The sequence below is a fragment of the Eumetopias jubatus genome, unplaced genomic scaffold (assembly GCF_037043125.1).
Source record: "Eumetopias jubatus isolate StellerSeaLion01/CBP00866 unplaced genomic scaffold, mEumJub1_p1.0 scaffold_9, whole genome shotgun sequence".
Taxonomy (NCBI): domain Eukaryota; kingdom Metazoa; phylum Chordata; class Mammalia; order Carnivora; family Otariidae; genus Eumetopias; species Eumetopias jubatus.
Window position 1 is genome coordinate 132,661,572 of NW_028274815.1, and position 21,750 is coordinate 132,683,321.

The 21,750-nt window shown below is 44.0% G+C and overlaps 1 protein-coding gene across 9 annotated transcripts in view; it reads right to left on the bottom strand.

Moving 5' to 3' along the window:
* The window catches only part of BCAS1 (brain enriched myelin associated protein 1), an 82,334-nt gene extending 61,976 nt beyond the window's left edge, over nt 1-20,358 (bottom strand). For 6 of the 9 annotated variants that reach the window (XM_028125263.2, XM_028125260.2, XM_028125262.2 and 3 more), the window contains exons 1-2: nt 20,284-20,358; nt 17,445-17,511 (exon numbers count right to left, since the gene is read on the bottom strand). In XM_028125263.2, coding sequence (XP_027981064.2) covers nt 17,445-17,511; nt 20,284-20,358 — 142 coding nt within the window. Of the gene's footprint in view, nt 1-17,444; nt 17,524-20,283 lie in introns of all 9 variants that reach the window. The other 3 variants (XM_088026287.1, XM_088026286.1, XM_088026285.1) reach the window with 1 other exon arrangement.
* Nucleotides 20,359-21,750: the final 1,392 nt, after the last annotated feature.

A 21,750-nucleotide genomic window follows, 5' to 3' on the forward strand; every position in this document is an offset into this window, starting at 1 on the left:
TCCAAGTCTTGTTTTGTTTGTTCATTTGTTTTGTTTTTTACATTCCACATACACATGAAATCATATGGCATTTGTCTCTGTCTGACTTATTTCACTTAGCATCATATCTTCAAGGTCTATTCACGTTTTTGCAAATGGCAAGATTTTCTTCTTTTTTCTGGCCAAGTAGTATTCCCAACAACACCTGTTATTTCTTGTTGGGTTTTTTTCTCATAGTAGCCATTCTGACAGGTGTGAGGTGATATCTTAGCGTGGTTTTTATTTGAATTTCCCTAATAATTAGTGATGTTGAACATCTTTTCATGTACCTGTTGGCCATCTGTGTGTCTTCCTTGGAAAATGTCTATTTAGATTCTCTGTCCATTTTTAAATCAGATTTTCTTTTTGCTATTGAGTTCTTTATGCATTTTGGATATGAATCCCTTATTGAATAAATGATTTACAAATATTTTCTTCTATTCAGTGGGTTGCTTTTTCATTGTGCTGATGACTTCCTTTGTTGTGCAGAAGCTTTTTAGTTTGATGTAGTCCCTAGACAGACTTGTTAAAAAGTGCCAATATATTGCTTTAATAAAGGATAAATTCTTTTCATCCAGGTATCTAGACTAGCCCTCAAGGCATTTAGAAATTACAGCAGATGCAAACTTTAGCTCTTGATATTAGAGAATGGGGAAAGTATTTTTGATAACTTATAAGAACTAGGACTTCCTAGATGGGACATTCCATAAGAATGAAGGTCTGCCCCCCAAACTTGAGTGAGTGTATCACTCACAGCTTCCATTTCCTTTACTAAAATGCTTATCTCCTCCTAAAATGATCTAAGCTAGACTAATCCTGTGGCTTTTGCTGAACCCATTAGAACAGAGTTACATTCTTTATGCTTGGATTGGCAAACCAGTGGGGGTACATCTGTAAGTGGTGGCCTTGGGTTTCACATTCACAAGTGCCTGCCTCAGAACAAACTCAGATGAAAGCAGAGCCAAAAGATTCAAGGAACAAATGCCCAGTGATAGAATTTGAATACCTGGATCCAGCTATGCCTGAAGATGAAATTTACCATTACGTGGCCAACAGATTTTTTTTTTCACTCATGCCAACTTAAATTAAGTACATACTCAGTGACTTGGAGAGAATTTCACGGAATTGGCCAGTACCATTTCACTTGTCAAGTAATAGCAAACAATCCTCTCCCTGGGAAGCTGTCTCTAAGCTCTTCAAGTCTGTCCAGGAAGCAGTTAGTATGGAAGGGAGGAAGGTAAAGAGAATGAAACAGGAGGAAGTAAGTTACAAGGAGCTGGATAGAGACGCCACCAACTCTTTGTCTTCGCAGTAAAAGTGAAGGGAAATAATCCACTTCAGGAAAGAAATTACCACTTTTGAGACCTCCGATAAACATTGGAAACAAAATATGTCCTAAAACATCGATTTAAGTGCACATGCATGCGCACACATGCACACACTGACACTCACACACATCCAATCTGTGTATGAATAGGAAGAAAACCCACTGGAGTTACAAGGTTTATACTCTTGCAAAGATGAGTATTGTTTACATGCCTTCCTCACATTATTATGGAAAGAATTAAAAAGTTCCTTCAGGACGATGGGAACCAAGCTTTCAATTCCTATAAGCAATCTTGAGAGAAGCTCATCTTGAATCTGGTTTCAATAAAAAGTTTTCTCATAAAGCAGACAAACAGATGACATACCAAAGAGATTTTACTTTCCTTGAAAAAAAAAATGTGTAAGAGTTTAAGGGAGATGAAAAGGAATCAAGTAAGAATGCAGATGACAGCCCTCAAATACCTAGAAGAGTTGAACATTTTGATCTTCTTAGTGCAGAAAATATATTTTGTATTATGTGCTTTTTAAAAGAAAGTCATTGTAGGCAGACATGGGATTGAGAACTTATTTCCAGTGGCATTTTGGTGTCATTGTTAAGAACTTAGATTCTGGAGCCGAGGACCTCAGTTTGACTCTCAAATATGAAATACAGATGGTCCTCGGCTTACAGTGCTGGGACTTGGTTTTTCGGCTTTACAATGTGCAAAAGTGATACTCATTCAGGAGAAACTGTACTTGGAGTTCTGATTTTGGATCTTTTCCTGGGTTAGCGATATGCAGGGTGACCCCCTCTGGTGATGCTGGGTAGTGGCAGGTCCCAGTCAACCAGGTGATCATGAACCTGTACACTGACAACCCTTACAGCCAGTCTGTCTTTCCCTTTCAGTGCAAATTCAGTACATTTCATATACATGCCATACTCAACACTTTTTACCAAATAGGCTTTGTGTTAAATGATGTTACCCAACTATAGGCTAATGGAAGTGCTCTGACCATGTTTAAGGTAGGCTAGACTAAGTTATGATGCTTGGTAGATTAGGTATAGTAAATACATTTTCTTTTTTTAAAGATTTTATTTATTTATTTGAGAGAGAGAGAGAGAGAGAGAGAGAGAGAGCGCATGAGCCAGGGGGAGGGGCGGAGGGAGAGGGAGAAGCAGACTTCCTGCTGAGCAGGGACACTGACATGGGACTCAACCCCAGGACCCTGTGATCATGACCTGAGCCAAAGGCAGATGCTTAACTGACTGAGCCACCCAGGCGCCTATAAATACATTTTCAACATACAATGGATTTATCAGGAGGTGGCCCTATCCTAAGTCAAGGAAGATCTATCTGTGATCTGGCTAAATTACTTTATATCTCTATGCCTCAATTTTCTTATAAAATGGTCAAGAAAATAACAATGCCTTCTTCAAAGGGTAATTATGAGGATTAAACAAAATGCTTCCTACAAGGTGCTTACTGCTTGCAGGTACGTGGTGTGTCCTTGAGAAAAATTAGGGTTTTTGCTCTATTAATATATTATTACTACCATTACTGTTTTATATTTCCAAACATAAGTCATAAGGAAAAAATATTCTAATGGTTTAACCTACAAATTTGAGTGCTCTGGAAAGACTTCTAAAAATAGTAATAATATGAATTAATTTATCTTCAAAAATCTAAGAATCTGGGCCAGAGAAGATTCAGGAATGCTTCCCACTCTCTAAGTATCAAGTATTCTCAGTCAAAACAAGCTGCTTCCTCAGAGTTCTAGTGCATATTTTAAGCACACACACACAAAGTCTCTATTACAATATTCAGAACTTCTGAGGAAGGATTATGTTTTGGTTGTTTTTTTTTTTTTCCATGTGGCAAAGTTCAAATTTTCACTTACTACAACTGTTCATTCATTGACTATTTCCCATGTACCAGGCATTATGGCAAATGCTGTCTGTAACAAGAAGCATTTTATTTATGTATTAGAGCAAATGTATACATTAGGTACTATCATCACTCCCATTTTACAGGTGGGAAAATTGAGGCTCTGAGAAGTAAAGTCACCTTTCAAACATCATCCTGCTCTTAAGCAGGATGCTCTTAAGTCAGGATTCGAACCCATGTTTGCCTGATTCCAAAGTTCAAACCCTTGACATTTTGTAGTAGAAGCAAGAACAGAAGAGAGGGAGAGAACAAAGCAAAGTTTGGTTAATGGAATTAGCGGATTTTCAAGAAAACACTATGCACAAGAGAAAAAAACAACAACTGTGTTTTCTCACATTTGGGAGACATTGGTGTGTGACTTTGTTTTGTTTTAAATAAAAATTAGATCATGTCATTCATCTACATAAAACTATCCAAAGAGGGCTTCACCCTAATTAAAATCAAGCCCGAACTCTACCATGGCCAACACCTGTTAGAACCTCAGCTCAGCGCATGTTCCTCTTCTTAACACACCAACCTCACTCTAGCTGTTCTTTCCGCCTGGGAATGTTTCCCCTCTGATCTTTCCACGGCTACCTGGTTATCATTCAGGCCTCAGGTCAGGTCTCTCCTGACCACCCTTTCTAAAGTCACCCTCCCACTCACCCCATTTCCTCTTTGGGTTCTGCAGCGCTTTCTTTGGTCTCTGAAATGATCTCATTAATTCATTTTGCTTCTTCTCCACTAGAAAGTAAGCCCAAGTAGACAGAGACCTGGTCTGTCTTGATTACAGCTGTGTCCCCAGTGCCTCCAACAGTGCTCGGCACATAACAGAATTAAGTCAGGGAAATGTAAGGCAGGAGCACAGAGCGCAAGGCGTAGCAAGTACCCAGGGAACTTGACTGTAACAATGGCAAGAGTAGCAACTCTTGTAATAACCGGTGGTGGCAGAGGTGGCGTTCTTTCTTCTAAGAATCCATTATCCAAATCCTCCTAGTTCTTAGGGTTAAAGAGGGAAGCAGAAGCCATCACCATAATTTCATTTACAAACCAAGTGTCCACTTAACGAAAGTTATTTCCCACTCAGACATCCCTTCCTGTGCGACACCGTCCTGTGTGTCAATATCCCGCTCCGTCCGGAGAAAGGACACTAAGGTGGAAATGTAATGAACACGATTTGCCAAGGGAAATTACAAACCTTGCAGAAGATGCAGGAGTTTGCTGAGTCATGGAAAGTATTGCTCAGATCACACACGTGGCTCCTGTTGGGTGAGAATCTGGCAGAGTTCAAAGAGTTCATGGAAGAAGACAGGAAGGTAGAAGGGAAACTAGGTGATGACCCACTAAGCTCTTCAAAAGAGAATTATATTTGAATATCAAAGGATTATGGTAGGCACTTGGGAAAACTGATGAAGACCTCAAAAAGTTTTACAAAAAAGACCCTTCTGAGGTCTTGCTGCAGGAGTCAAATGACACATCAAACAACTGTGGCTTTCTGTGTTGTGCAAATGCATTTGTTGTTTTATAGGTCTTGAAATAAAGATTCATGTGGCAGATACTTATAGCTTGGAGGAAGATGTTAGATTTGGAAATTTCGTGGAATGATCAGATTTCATGCTTTTCATTTCAATATGAAAAAGCCACGATGCCTAGGCCAAGAAATTCCAGCATAAATAAAAGAAAGGAATGAGCTAGGGGGCATCTTAGGTCTGAAGGTTCTTGACTATTAGCTTGATAGAACATGTCTGAGCATCTAGTGGTGGAAATGCTGTGTTTTAATGTTGGGTTCCAACATTATGTGGGCAAAAGGTAATTGTTCACTCTGTGCTCTCTCAAAAGTCAGCAGTGATTTGCCCATCACTGTGGGGTGAGACTATATTAGCAAAGCTCACCATTTCCACTCTCCTTTCTGCTCACAGATTTCCTATCATTCATGTGCTGCAAAAGTCTGGAACCTACAAAGATAATTCGAATGCTAAACCACCATTGCTCCAATGGGAGCCAATATTGTCACTCAAAGACACATTCAGGGGCGCCTGGGTGGCTCAGTCCATTAAGCATCTGTCTTTGGCTCAGGTCATGATCTCAGGATCCTGGGGTCAAGCCCCATATCGGGCTCCCTGCTCAGCGGGGAACATGCTTCTCCTTCTCCCACTGCCTGCCACTCCTCCTGCTTGTGCTCTCTCTATATATATATATTTCTCTGTCAGATAAATAAATAAAATCTTTAAAAAAAAAAAAGACACATTCAATGTTTGATTTTTTTGTTTTTTTTTCTCAATTTGATTTTAATACACATTTAACATGTGTTTCCTACCCAAAACAATTGATCTCTTAACTCTTTTCTTTTTCTGTACAGACCTTCTGCCCCCATGGCAACGTAACTAGCATCTGCAACACAGCATGGCTTGTCAAGCTTTGTCCACACTCATACAAATACATATAAGCATTCCAGATACATGTACACAGGGGTTGTGTTCGTTCTTCTTGGTTTTTACAAAAATTGGATCAGATCAGACATAGTTTTTGATTGCTTTTATATATCGTTGTTACGGATGGAATGTTTGTGACCCTACAAAATTCATAGGTGGAAATCCTACCCCCTATGCCGGCGGTATTAGGAGGTGGGGCCTTTGGGAGGAGATTAGGTCATGAGGGCGGAGCCCTCATGAATGGAATTCATGCCCTTATAAAAGAGGCCCCAGAGAGCTCCCTTGCCCCTTCCACTGCTTGAGGACCCAGTGAGAAGGTGGCCATCTATGAACCAGGAAGAAGGTTTTACTAGACAACAAGTCTGCCCCAGTCTGTGGTATTTTTGTTAAAGCTGCCTGAATGAACTCACAGTCACAGTCCTCCCAGTCAGTATGTCCAAATCTATCCTATGTTTTCAGTAGGCTCCATGCCCTGCATGGAGCCCAGTATGGGGCTTGAACTCATGACCCTGAGATCAAGACCTGAGCTGAAATCAAGAGTCAGATGCTTAATCAGCTGAGCTACCGAGGCGCCCCTATTTTATTTTTTTTAATAAGTGCATAATATTCCTTAGTATGCATATACCAAAAGATATTTACGCCATTGCCCTAATCAATGACCATTCTGATAGCTTCCAAGTAATTGTTTCCATTTCTCTTACAAACAATGCCGGGATAAACATCTGTGTTCAAAAATCCTAAACTAATGCTTTATTTCTATGGAACAGAGGCACAGATGTGGAGCTGCTGCACCTAAATCAATGTGCATTTAATTTTTGAAAAGAGACACTACCAGATTTCCTTCCCAGAAAGGGCTCCAGCGATGCACATTTCCAGCAGCAATGTGATAGAGCATCTTTCTCCCACCCCCAAGGGTGGCAGGGATCGATATACAACATAAAGCACATCTTAAATGGTAAAAACATACCAGGGAAGGTCACATATTATTCTCTCGGTGCCCTCCAAGGATAAGAACACCAAGGATAGGCCTTGGACGTGGAGGGTGGGGTAGGTAGAATTCATGCCCCATAAAACACTGCTGAAGAGTGACAGTTATTAGCTTGACTCTGGGGATTGGGAGTAGCCGGACAGAAAGCACTAGGAGACAAGAGGCTTGGGAGAGAAGGACGGGGAAAAGCAGCCAAATCAAGAAGGCATTATATTCTCCAGAGTCGACATATGAATGATCAGCAAGCACACGAAAAGATGCTCAATGCCATCAGTCATTAGGAAGAGGCAACCAAGACCATCACACGGTACCACTTTACGCCCACTAGGATGGCCATTATCAGAACGACGGACCGTCACCAGTATTGGCGAGGCTGAAGAGCTATCAGAATGCTCATACGTTGCCAGCGGGAAGGTAAAATGGCACAGGTGCTCTGGAGAACGGGTTAGTACCTCCTCCGGAAGTTAAACATAGAGTTCCTGTATGATCCAGTCATTCCACTCCTAGGTACACAGCCAAGAGAATGAAAACATATGTCCACACGAGAACGTGTACACAGATGTTCACAGCAGCATCATCCATGATAGTTGAAGAAGCGGAAGCCGCTCAAATGTCAATCAGTCAGCTGATGAATGGACGCACAAGACGTGGCCCATCCAGACAGCGGAGTAGTATTCAGCCATGGAAAAGAATGAAGCATCGTGACACACTATGACACAGGTGAACTTGAAAACATGACAGCAGATTAGTGGTTGCCAGGGGCTGGGGGAGCGGCTACAGGGAATGACTGCGCATAGGTACGGAGTCTTTGGTTGGAGTGATGAAAACGTTCTGGAATTAGATAGTGGGGATGGTTTGTGTTACCTTGTAAATATACTCAAAAGCACTGAACTGCGTACTTTAAAAGGATGAATTTTGTGGTATGTGAATTATAACTCACTCTGGAAAAGGAAGACGTATAAACAAACATCAAATGGGGGGAGTGGGGTGGGGAAAGGAACACCAAATGTGAGCACACAGTTAAAAGGAAAGACACACAGCTGACTTTTAAGCATATGAAAGGATGCTCAACCTCATGAATAGTTAAATATGAGCAAAATTAGGAGACTTAGCTTTCCACCTATCAAACTGGTGAAAAAGGAGCTATTTAGTAACCTAATAGGGAGGCAATAGGAGGAAGAACAGCCCCATCTATCGTTGGTGGCAGTGTATTTTGGCAATCTTTTTGGAGGGTAATTTAGTAATATATACCAAAATTTAAACATTCACAAGCCCTGTGAACTCTAATTTCTACTCTTAGAATATTACCCTACAAATATAATCGCATCGAGGCACAGAGACACAGAACAGATACACACAATTTGCTGGGCGACTGTCCCCATGACAAAAGACTAGAAACAACCTAACTGCTTATCAGTAGGGGCCTGGTTGTGAATCCCATACAGTGAAATCCCCCACACACATGAACGTTCTCCAAGGCACCCAGTAAGGGAAAAAGGCCATGTCCAGCTGTATGTACAGAATGTTCCCATTCGTTTTTAAAAAGTGGTGTTGAGAGGTAGAGCAGCAGATTTTAAAATATGCTCAGTTGGAACACCTCTGGCCTTAAGAAACGGTAAAGAATGCTTGCCTCTAAGGAAGGAAATGGGAAGGGGACAGACTCAGGGTGGGGATGTTTTTCTTGTCTTACCTTATTACGTATACTGTTGGGAATGTTTATATGGACACGTACTAAGGCCCACATCATCCCATGTCACTTAAACATGTACAGATAATGAAAGGATGGGGGAAAGGAGAGGTCTAGAATGGGATTGAAGACTGACTGAGGGAACATTTGGCCTATTTCCACTTTGCCTGGGGCAGGCCCAGCAGCGACAGTGGGGTCTGTAACTAATGAGCCTGTGGCTGTGATGGAGGCTTCACCAGGCCAAGTGGGTCCTGCATCCTGGAGTGGCATGACTTCGGGGGCATCTCCATATTCCAGAGTCTGACCCTCTGCTCAGCAAACTCAGAAACCTCAAATTTTAAGTCCCCTGGAGTTGATGTACCCCTCAGAGGTCATTTTAAAAAGGGTTCATGAATGAAGCATAGAGGCGGCTTCAAAAGGGGACACAGCCGCTGGGGACCTCCTACCCATGTGGTCCCTCCCTGGTGACAACATACACCGGAGCACGTTATCAAGCGCAGGAGGCCTGGTGGGTCCAGAAGCCAAGCAAGCACACTTAGAATTAATTAGCTATAGGATTTAAATGTTTAGTCGCTTCAGGCTGGAATCACCTAAGGGTGATGATGATTTTTTTTTAAGTTATTTTTGGTGAGCGATGAAAAGTAGGGAGAACAACTTTACATTATCACAGGTTGCCAACTATGAGATCTGCTGATAGGGCCAGCATGGTGTTCGTCCAGCACAATGTTTAGATTTTTTTTTTTGAATTGGGAAATGTCATCTGAAAATCCTCAAGTAGGGTTTTCACTGAAATCTCTTATCATCTGCTGGGGGATTTCTGCAGGGCAGCCACGCCTGGAGCTGAGAATCAGCTCTACATCACAGCTTTTGTTCCTACAAATGGAGCCAGATTCTGCTTGTATTTCCCGTCTCTTGTTCTCAGAAACCTGTGGTCTTTGAGGTCTGCTCTGCACATAGCAGATCTCACCCACTAATCTGCTGCTTTAATTGTTAAACTTCCAGAAATGTTTAGGGCAGCTTACCATTTCCTTGGTCTCATAGATTGATTGATTGATTGATTGGTTGATTTTTTGTGCAATGACAAGTGTTGGCAAATTCTTCCCAGTGTGGTAAAAGATATGAAGAGAAGGTCTTTAGAAAAGTCCACTCTAGGATTAAAACTGTGGTGGAAGCATTTATGGCATTTCACAATCTGGTTAAAATGCACCCTGGGGGAGAGAAATGAAATAATGTACAGCTGACCCATGACGATCCTGTTTCTCTTTTTGCCGTTTGTCATGCTTTCTCTGGGTCTATTTCGGGCTCTCTTGGCCGACCCTTCAAGAGAGGGACAAGTTAATATTGCTCATGCTCCTGAAATCATGTCGGACGTCTCTATGTTCAGAGCAGAATATGCTGTCCGGCCTTCTTCTCAGTCCAGAGAGGCAAAGAACAAGTTGTGTTTTACTCGACAGCAGCTGCGGGGAAGTTAGTGAAATCTGACTGTATGAAGCCTGGAACAGAATGCTGTATCCAGGGTGTCAGCCATGGTAGGGACCAAAAAGTCTTGGAAGAATATAAAACAGAAATGCCAATGTTTTATTTTTGAAAAAAAAATGTGAATAAGGAATTTTCTATGTGAGTGCATTCCAAATGTTTCCAACCATGGCTGAACATGAACAGTTTTCAAAATACTAATGCCCAGGGAAACTTGAAAAAAGATTTGTGCCTGGGCCCTACCCTCCAGAACTTCTGATTTACTGATTCTAGGTGGGGCCTGGTAATGGGATTTAAAAAAAAAAAAAATCCTCCCAGTGATTCCAATGTGGATTAAAAATTAGGCATCACTATTTTCAGGAATCGACATCATTGTGATGGCCATCCTTTATTGTTTCAGGCACCAAGTGAAGGGATTTGCAAGCATTATCTTATTTTCTCTTCATAACACCATGAGGTGGAGAAGCGAAGTCTCTTATTTAAGCTCACACAGCTGCGAAGAGGTAAAGCGAGGCCGCAGATGTGGTTTGTCCAAAAGCACTCTCCCCAGCCATACTTTGTACAGCCTCCCTCAGGAAGAAACTGTCTAAAATGCAAACGATAAAAAATTTGTGCAAGAGCCATCAAAAGGAATGAGATCTTGCCATTTGCAACGACGTGGATGGAACTGGAGGGTGTTATGCTGAGTAAAATAAGTCAATCAGAGAAAGACATGTATCATATGACCTCACTGATATGAGGAATTCTTAATCTCAGGAAACAAACTGAGGGTTGCTGGAGTGGTGGGGGGTGGGAGGGATGGGGTGGCTGGGTGATAGACATTGGCGAGGGTATGTGCTACGGTGAGCGCTGTGAATTGTGCAAGACTGTTGAATCACAGATCTGTACTTCTGAAACAAATAATGCAATATATGTTAAGAAAAAAAAAAGAAGAAGATAGCAGGAGGGGAAGAATGAAGGGGGGGATCGGAGGGGGAGACGAACCATGAGAGACGATGGACTCTGAAAAACAAACCCGAGGGTTCTAGAGGGAAGGGGGGGGTGGGGGGATGGGTTAGCCTGGTGATGGGTATTAAAGAGGGCACCTTCTGCGTGGAGCACTGGGTGTTATGCACAAACAATGAATCATGGAACACTACATTAAAAACTAATGATGTAATGTATGGTGATTAACATAACAATAAAAAATTATGAAAAAAAAAGAAAATTTGTGCAAGAGTGTTCACTGCAACATTGTTTGGAGTGGAGAGAAAGAAAAACAGTAAAAAAATGGATGCCCACCATCCGGGGTAATGGCTGAATAAATGATAGCATATCTATACCTTAAAACATTTTGTAGCTGTCGAAAAACAATGAATTAAAGACTGTATCTGTTGAATTAGAGGGATCTGTACATGTTTGTGTAGTCCAGGGACTTTGTCCTGGGCTGGGCTGGCTGGACATGTGGGGACTAGCTTGGCATTTCTCTCTTTCTTGCCGCCTGGCTTCTTGGTGCAACCAGCATGGGCTCCCTCCCAGCAGGACAGTCTCAGAGCATTTGGACTGACCCTGTAGCTAGCTTACCCTAAAGCTGGTGCTGCAAGAGACAAAGGCCGAAGCTACGGGGCTTCTTAAAGCTTAGCCTTGGAATTCATGTGTCATCCCATTCACTCCGTATGATTGGTTATGCAGCCCAGCCCAGATTCAATGGGTAAAGACCACAATAGGGAAACAGGGAGTATTTTGGGGGGTGGGGTGTGCATTTCTGGAGACTGTCTACCATAGTAGAGTACTAGGATAATTTGATCCAACAGAAATTCTCCCCTAGAGTTTTTGGCGAGAAAAAGCACTAAGGATTAGACTTCCCAGGGCATCCTTGCAAGGGGGTGGAGGGACAAGGAGCGGTTGGGCCACCGGCGAGAGCCAGTTTTCCGAAGTCGCTGCTGTATACTGAGAAGCGAGGCCGTGCAAGGCAGGGGAAGGAGAAAGGGAAGAGCCTGCGTGGATGGGGCGTGGAGCACAGTTTCAAGCGCGGAGTTGAGCATAAGGAGCGTACGCAGCAAGGTTACGGGGGGAGAGAGAAAAGGAATGTTTGGGAAACGAGCTAGATGCCCTTAACGTCTTTTGAAAGGCCTGAGTGAAGATGTGTGCTCCTTCTCGTCGCTCAGCGGTAATTCTTCGAGATCAACGCTGGCAGGCACTGCTGATGGCCCATCCGGCAGCCAATCCGCTACAACCCCGTGTTCTCCGCTTGCAGCCCGGAGATGGTGCCGTCCTAGCATGCCCTGCGGCTGGTGGGGCCACGTGACCTAGTTCTGGCCAATGAGATTAAGAGGATGCCTGCTTGAGCGCAGGGCCTTCTGGGAAAGATCGCCCGTTCTGTCGTAATAAAAAGGGGGCGGGGGAGCGGGAAATGGTGGCCCATCTTGGCCTTTCTCTTCCTGCTTTTGGATCGCCTCAGGGGAGGACGTTTTCACATCTCAGGTGGCTCTGATTTTTGGCCTTGCGGCTCCCATTACACTTCCCCCAAGCGTCACTGTTGGCAAATGCGTCTGTTCTCATATGTTATCATGGGCAGGGACACTTGGCTGAAGTATGAATTTTCAGTCCCGTAAAATGATTCCACTTACTTTTTTTTTTTTTAAAGCAAAATTTGGCAATTCTTTTTGGGAATAATTGACTTGGAACAGAAAGGGAAGCTGTTACTATTTTAAGAAACTCCGTATCCAGGTGAAACAGACAGTCTCCTGTTTCTGAAAAATGATGATACATCGTGCATTAGTCTCTGCCATCCAATAGCATTGAGGACAGAACAGGTTTTTTTTGGAGAGGGGACTAATGTGGTAAATTTGATAAAAAGGAGTCGAAGAAGGAGAAAAAATGAGGCATTTTTATTTCTCCAAAGATCAGTGAGGTTCTAGGCATAAATACACAGGTGGGAAAATCTCAGATCATCAGATGACATGACAGGGAAAGCCAGGGATAAAGGACACGCAAGACAACAGACTCTGCTTCTAGTTTTTCTTGTCTCCTGTATTTCAACCCATTTACTGTGTGCCAGCCACTGTTCTTATACCTCCCTACAAAGTTAGTACTATTATTATTATTCCCATTTTACAGATGACTCTCTGAGAACACAAATTCCTTGCCAAGGTTCCACAGCTAGTGGGTGGCAGAGCTGGGACCTAAGCCCAGGTCTGTTAGACAACAAGTGTGAGTGTGCTCACATTAGTTTTCTATTGCTGCTGTAACAAATCGCCCCAAATTTGGTGCCTTACAAGAACACAAATATATTATCTTACATTCTGAAGGTCAGAAGTCGAGAATGGGTCAGCTTCTGGAAACTCGAGGGGAGTATCTGCTCCCTTGCTCTTTACAGCTTTGAGAGGCCCCCTGCATTCCTTGGCTCATGGTCCCTTCCTTCCTGTCAAGGACAACACTGCAGAATCTTCTAATCTCTCTCTCTCTCTCTGTGACATCTGCTTCTCTCCCTCTCGCCTCCCCCTGCTTCCCCCTCGAAAGGCCCTTGAGAGTACATTGGGCCCACCCGGATATAAAAGTTATGCTAGAGATAATCCAGTGAATGTCAAATTGTAATGACAGCCTTTATGGGCATCAACATTAAATCCAACCCAGCACAAGTAGCTTTCTCCATGTGTTTACCCACCTGCCAGGCACTATGCTAAGTATTTCACATGTATCAACTCATTTCAGCCTCAGGATGATCTTAGAAGCTTGGTTCCACCAGGAATATCGTTCCCATTTTACAAATGAAAGGACAGAGGCTCAGAAACTTGTCCAAGCTCAGAGGGCAGAGCCACGATTCAAATCCCGCATCCTGGTTTCTTATCCTTCCTTCCTACTGCCACCCCCGCTTCTTAAAAAGCCCTCCCAGGAAATGTTCCTGCAGGGTGATTAATTGTTGAATCGTAGTGGGGAAAATATAGATAAAGAGAAGGAACACAGTCACCCAGAATCCCACTCACCCCTTTCTCTGGTGACTTTTCTCTATGCGCATATGTATATGTATACCCCACCAGAGATGAATACAGATGTGCATCAAAAGATTTGGTCAGAGAATTCTGTCAAAAGGATCAAAAAAGGCCCCCAGAATCCTACTTTTATACCCCCTTAAAAACTGCATTGAAAATGATAACTTAGTTAATAACCTGGGGAAAACAGCAAGAGGGTGATAATAGGCTGCCTTCCTCATTAAATGGGATAATCACTCCGAAGCGAGTTGCACGGGGCTCAAGTTGTCAGTGAATGACAGGCCGAATTCTGACCTCAGAGGATTAATCTAAACTCTTTACAGATTCTCCAGCGGGCGCCCGGATAAGTTGAAAGCAAGGCTGCAGGGAACTAGAGCTAAATGCAACGAACCCGTGACTCACCAAAATGCGATTCTCTTGTTTCCCTTGTCCCGTGAAGGTATTCGCACAGCAATATGCTATTCCAGACTGTAGTCCTGTGTTTCTGTAAGCTGTTTTCCTCCTTTTAGGAATTCCTTCCATATATAAATATATATATATATATATATATATTGGGGAGGAAAAGAGGGAAAGACGGAGAAAAGGAGGGAGAGAGGGACTGAGGGAGGGAGAAGGGGGCGGTGCTTTCTCAATTCCCAACACTATGTTCTTCCGTTCATCCTACACACTCCTTGCCCTTGCGTCCTATACTACAAACAGGGGAATAATCGTATAATTATGATAGAGAAAGTAATTTCCATAGGGCGTATTATATTCTCAATGCCTCTCAATTTCTTGAGAACATCTACAGTTTGTGAATTATACAAATGGTATGATTCTCATTTCAAAGCCCATGCATCTCAATGGCCAGCTTCTACCCCGTTCTCATCAAAGGTTTACTGCTATAAATACAACCCATTCTGTGTACATCAAAGTATAAGTTTGACCCACAGGGTTTAAAGGCAGGAAGAAACTTGGGGCCTTTTTCTCATCCAGGGATTGCCTCTCCTGGCAGTGCGTCAGAATCCTCTAGAAAGCTCCCAACCTCAGCTTATTGTAGATAGAGGCTATGGGGGGGGGGGGGGGGGCTGCCATCTAAGCTTTTAATAAACTCCTCAGGAATGATATTGTGATATAGAATAAGAAATACCTATTTGGTCTTCATCCTCATTCCGGGCACAGACCGCCTCTGAAACTTATCATATAAATGGTAAGAGCCACGAAGACGTCTTTTGTTATTCATAACAAGGCAGCGCCTTTTAACTACCTCTGAGTTTATGTTAATGAGTGACTTTGGAAAGCCCCTAAGGATGGGGGCTCTGGTTGCCAGGGGAACCAGCCTAGTGATTAGAGGGTTGGAACTTTCCACCCCATCCCCCATCTCTGGGGGTGGGGGAGAGTGGCTGGATATTGAGTTCCATCACCAATGGCCAATGACTTAATCGATCATGCCTGTGTAATAGAGCATGCACAAAAATCCCTACAGTACAGTGTTCCGAGAGCTGGACTGTGAGTACCTGGGGGTGCGGGGAGGGCACGGAAGCTCTGTCACCCCCAGGTCCTCCTACCTTGCCCTATGCCTCCCTTCCATCTGGCTGTTGCTGAGTTGTATCCTTTTATAATAAACGGGCCATCTAGTAAGTCGACTGTTCTCCTGAGGTCTGTGAGCCGTTCTAGCAAATGACTGAACCTGAGGTGGGGCTCATGGGAATCTCTGATTTGTGCGGGTCACCTGACCACCCACCGCTTGTGACTGTCAACTGAAAGTGGGAGGCAGTCTTGAGGGACTGAGGCTTCAGCCTGTGGGTGCTGATGTTAACTTTAGGTCAAGAGAGTCAGAACTGCATTGAGACAGAGGACACCCAGAAGCGTCACAGAATTGCTTGGTATGGAATCCCCACACATTTGGTGTCAGATGTGGTGTGAGTAGTGGAATATAAAGAAAGGAGTTTTCTCCTAACACTAGGAGATTCTAAAACCTCTAGAACCAATAATAGGACTCATTTCCTCATTGCTCAGAATAAGAAACTGAAGCCCAGAAACTTACAGGCAAATGACAGGAACCATAATCATAAAATAATAATGACAGCTAATACATAGAGCACTTACTATGTGGCAGGCGCTGAAATAGGTGCCTTATTAAATTCGATACTTATGTTGTAGGTACTAATGTTATCCCACTTTACAGACAAGGAGACTGAGGTTCAGAGAGCTTAAGTAACTTGCTTCAGGTCACACAGCTGGCAGCTGGCAAAGCCAGCAGTTTGATTCCAGAGTTCTTACCCTTAACTACTTCTTCTTCTTATATAAGTTTATGTATATACTCTGCAAAGTAGGACCTGTCCACTTTTCATACACTGAAAGTGTAGTGTTCTACTGCAGGACAAATAAAATAGGTAAGTATATCGTCCCATTTTAAAACTGCCCTTGTCTAGGGAATATTCTGTTGCCTTGTCTACTTAACTGGTTTCTGTGGAGTTCCTAAGTGCCAGGTAATATGTAAATGCTTAATGGACAGGCTCCTTTAATCCTCTTGGGAACTGTGTGATGTATGTGTTCTTACCCCAGAGGACAGCTGAGAAAGCCGAGGTTTAGAAAGTGAAATGGCTTGTCCAGATCACACAGCTAGTCCATTGCAGAGCAGGGACTTTTTTTTTTTTAAGATTTCATTTATTTATTTGACAGAAAGAGAGCATGAGCACAAGCAGGGGGAGTGGCAGGCAGAGGGAGAGGGAGAAGCAGACACCCCGCTGAGCTGGGAGCCTGACATGGGGCTCGATCTCAGACCCTGGGATCATGACCAGAGCCCAAGGCAGATGGTTCACCGACTGAACCACCCAGGCGCCCCGCAGAGCAGGGACTTTAACCTTGGTCTGTCCAACTCCAAATGCCAACCTCTTAGTGTTTTCACTCTTTTGCTTTTGTCTTATCTGCTGGAGATCCCTGGCCCCTTCCAGCGGTTATGCATACTCAGAAGGGATGGGTGCTGCTCAGGGTTGAACTCTATCCACCAGTGCCTGTGACTTCATTTGGAAACAGAGTTTTTGCCAATGACCACGTTAAGATGAGGTCAATTCGGGTGGACACCAATCCAATGTGACTGTGTCCTTATAGAAGGGGACATGTGGACATGCAGACAGATGTGCATAGAGAGGACAGCATCTGGAAGCCACGGAATGCCTTGAGGCTCCTAGGAGCTAGGACAGAGGCAGAGAACAGAGTCCTGCTTGCAGTGCTCAGAAGGCGCCAACGTTGCCGATGTGGTCAGGCTGTGGTACAGAGGATTGTCCATGGTGATGAGGACTGTCCCCTAGCCGGGACTACCCATCACCATCACTGGGTTCCTCTTCTCTCCTACTTCCCCACTTCCCCATGGCTCATGGTCTCTACCTTCATTTTTGTGTCTGTGGTTTTACTTTTTAATATAACCGAATGCAATCAAAAGAAAAGACTTGGGGCCTCCAGCACTGTGAGACAACACGTTTCTGTTGTGTAAGCCACCCCGTTTGTAACACTGTCTTGGTAGCCCCAGGATACTAACACTAATGTTTTCAAAGCGAGACTGTGACTTCGAGCCTTGCATTTTCTTTTCACCATGTACAGGATCCGCAGACCCTTCCCCACCCTCCGAGGAGCAGCCCACCTCCCCCACGTGGCACTGACCTTCATCATAGAATGGAATGTCGTGGGTCGATATGATCACCGGCGTCCCGTTTTGACCACACTCAATCTCAGATGCCACCTGCAACAGAACATGTGGCATTGGTAGTCAGATGTTTGGGGAAAATCAGAACTTAGGGAAGAACCTCAAGGCCACAAGGTACATCACCGAATTAAACTTAATTTAAAGGCTGTGTTTCTGGAAAGTACCCAGCTTCCCATCATGCTTCAGGAAACTAAGTAACCCGTTCACCTCAAACGGGTGAGCCCCACAAATACAGGCAGGATGGACCCCGTCGTGCAGATGAGACGCCCAGCTAACAGACACTTGTCTAATCAGTGGGGAGCAAGAATTTGATATGCTGATCCCCAAACCCCGTGAGATTAACCACATGCTACCAACCCGCACACATAGCACGGTCCCCAGCCCAGCCCTTAGTCAACAAACTTGTCAAATACAGGAAGTTCGCTGTTGGCTTTCTTTCTGCTCCACACCCTCTCTGTCCAACCTCGCTGTTTTCCCAATTTCCTGCCCTGATTGTTTTTATTCTTGACATTTGCTGCAGGTATTTAAAAAGCTTGTATACATATTTATATATATGTGTGTGTACGTACGTACACATACACTCACACAGAAAGAAAAATGTTCCAAGAGTGAATGTATGTTACATAATGCTATTTTAGTAATAAGGCCATCTAAATTATACCACCAATCGTTGACACTAATTGGATACTGATTATGTGCTAAGCACTCTGCACGCGGTATTGTATTTTGCGAATACCATCGGTAGTTTAATACATGTGAATAAGTGCCCAGAGAGGAAACTATAGTCTGAATGGCAGCTCCTGACGGTGGGAAACTTCTGGAGGGACACAGAAGGCTTTTCCTTTCTTTAGGTTTTTATAATGGTCTTAAGTGTTTAAAATAAGCCTGCTTTCTTGAATCTATCATTAACCCTCCCAAGAAATCACAACAAGGAAACACCTAACGTGTGTGACCATTTGGCTCCGAGCTCACGACCGGCATCCCTTGGGGCGATCCTGGATGTGCCAATTGGTTTCTTTGGCTTGCAGAGTTTTTGTTTTCAAGTCTTTGGGAATCAGTTGCCAATATTTAAAAAGCAGGAGATTTCATTAACACTGCTTTCCAACTGCTAATGACAAACCAGACTGGGAACATCTGGTTGGTTCCTGTCGGCCAGAGTCCGCCATCTGCAAATGGACCCTTGGTCCCCGGTCCCCTGAAGGTCCTGCCCGCCTGCTTCCCTCCCTTCTATCACCTCCGAGCCCCTGGAGACCAGAGGCTCCCAGACTAGGAGTCACTTGGGTGCTTGAGAGACTCCTGATGCCTGAGCCCCCACCCAGAGGCTGCATTTCAGTTGCCGTCCAGTGGGGCCAGGCAGCGGGAGTCTGTCTGCAAAGCTTCCCAGATGATGTACTCAACAGTCAGGCTTGCTACCCACTCTGCGGGCACTGGAGTTTTTAGCCCATTTCTTCAAATCCAGCCTTCTATTCTGAGCAGGAATTCTCCAATGATATGATCAATATTAGTTTGTAGGGGGTTGTAAACCTCCTATGGGGGTTTCCATGTTCGCTGGGCTCCAAGTCTTAAATGGAATCGACTTCAGAAGCACTGGATGGTAGAAATGTAGGCTTTCTGCCACTTGGTCATAGAAGATCTAAGGAGCAGTGCTGGGGTGTCCCTGGCCTTAGCTCTCCAGAGCAGTCTCCTAAAGGAAGCGTTCCTAAAGTAGTGCCCCAACTCGGCTGCCCCGAAAATGCAGATGCCTGCCCTCACACCCATGCAGATTCTGGTTTAATTGGTCTAGGATGCTACGCCTGCCAGGTGATCCCAATGTGTAGCCAAGGCTGTGAGCTACTGACCTGAATCTGGGTTTCCCATCCTCAGCACCACTGACCTTTGGGGCTAGATCATTCCCTGTTGTGGGGGCTGTCCTGTGCACTGTTTAGCAGCATCTCTGGACTCTAGCCACTAGATCAGTAGCCCTGAGCTGTGACAATCAAAAATGTCTCCAGACACTGCCACATGTCCCCTGGTGGGGCGGGGGGCAGGCAAATCACCCACAGCTGAGAACCACCTGGCGGTAGGTACCAAACTGGCCCCATACGGTGCACCTTGGAGGTCCTCAAAGACACAGGTTTCATAGACTCCCAGCCTTGTAATTTTGGATTCAGTAAGTCTTAGGTGGGGCCTTAGAGCCTGCATCTTTTTCTTTTTTTAAGATTTTAATTTATTTATTTGTCAGAAAGAGAGAAGGAGAGAGGCAAGCAGAGGGAGAAGCAGGCTCCCCACTGAGCAAAGAGCCTGATGTGGGGCTCGACCCCAAGACCCTGAGATCATGACCTGAGCCGAAGGCAGATGCCCAACTCACTGAGTCACCCAGGTGTCCCTAGAGCCTGCATTTTTTTTTTTTTTTTTTTAGTATTTTATTTATTTGACAGAGAGAGAGACAGTGAGAGAGAGAACACAAGCGGGGGGGTGGGAGAGGGAGAAGCAGGCTTCCTGCTGAGCAGGGAGCCTGATGTGGGGCTCGATCCCAGGACCCTGGGATCATGACCTGAGCCGAAGGCAGACACCCAATGACTGAACCACCCAGGCGCCCCTAGGGCCTGCATCTTTAACAAGCTCCTGGATGGATGCTGGAGGTTTGAGTACAACTGAAGAATCCCTGGGACAACAGCACATCATCAATAATGTCTATGTGATGAGCACTGAAAAGGCCATTTCCTCTGCTGTCATCCCCAAGTCTAGCTACCAGTAGCTAATGACCCAGTAGCTAATGATCTTGCTCAGCTAGTAGTTAGGTGACCCTAACTACACTACCTTGTTAGCGTCTGTCTCCGATTCATTCTCTTGGTCTTCAACTCTTTGTGGGACGCTCATTTGGTTACCCATTGTTCCTGCAATAGAGAAAAAAAGAGAAAGAGAAAAATTAAAACCCAAGACAAATGAAAAGTCTTATTCCCGCCTATGAAGTTAAGTGCAGAGAACTGAGAAGTTACTGTGGATATATTACCACAAGCCCAAGTTAGGTCAATTGCTTATACTTATTTTGGGGGATGAGAAAAGATTTGGGACTCATATATTCAGTAGAATTTAAGTCAAATGCAACCCCAGTTTTCAACTGCTGGGAGGAAATAGCTATCATTGAAAAGTATATTCAGTATAGATACCATTTTTTTCCCCTTCTAACCAAACACAGCTATGGAATCAAGGAGATTTTAGAATGAGGATAATTAAAATAATACTTATAATTTTTAGTATTCTCTGATCGTCAAACTGAATTAGATCCCTTGTTAAAAGCCCTCATAGCACTGGTTTTTTTGTTTGTTTTTGATTTTCATAGCACTCAGTGCTACTTGTAATTATATATTTATTTGGCTGTGTTTTCATTCATTTATTGATTCAAGAAATACATCCTGGGTACCAACTCTGTAGCTTATGCTGCGCCAGGCACGAGGGTTATGGCTATGCATTCAACAGACGAGGCCCCCTGACTTCACAGAGCTAAAGTCTGGTGGGTAGATAATAAACAAGACAATAAATCCATCAGACAGGCCAATTCTGATAGTTCAAGGCAGCATGGTACAATGATTAGGAATGCAGAGCCCGAGCAAGACAACCTGGCCTCGAACCCTCTCTCTGCTTCTCCTTGCTGTGTGTCCTTGTGTGAGTTAATTAGGCTCTCTGTGCCTCACAGGCCTGCTATAAGGACTCAATGATTGACGCTTGTAAAGTGGTGAAAACAATGGGGGGCTTGGTATAAGTAATATCTAAGTGTTAAACCCAATGGTTTAGGCAATGAACAAAAGTAAATTGGTAATATAACAAGGACCAGGCTAGGGCTCAGGAGGCAGAAGTTCTGGAATGAAGTAACAATGGATCCAGATTGGGAGGGCAGAACAGAACATTTAGCTTCTGTGTCCCTTCCCCAATACACTGTAAGCATCATGAGGCCAGGTCTGTCTGTCTTTACCTGCTGTCGTATCTTCTATTCTCACCGCGGTGTTTGCATTTTTCAGGTGCTAATTATTAGTTATTGGTGGGAAGGAGGGACTTAATCATTGATAATTACGCCTCCCCTCGCCTGGACTGAGCTAGGCGTGTGCCCACATCATTACTAAGCCTCTTGAAAGCCTTGCTTTAATAATAATGATAAAAGTCAACAATTATTTATCACGTTCTCAGTTCCCAGCACTGGTTCCTAAGCATGCTCCCTGTGTCGGTTTATTGAACCCCACAGCACCCCTGTAAAACAGGTGTTGTCATCATCTCATTCTAGATATG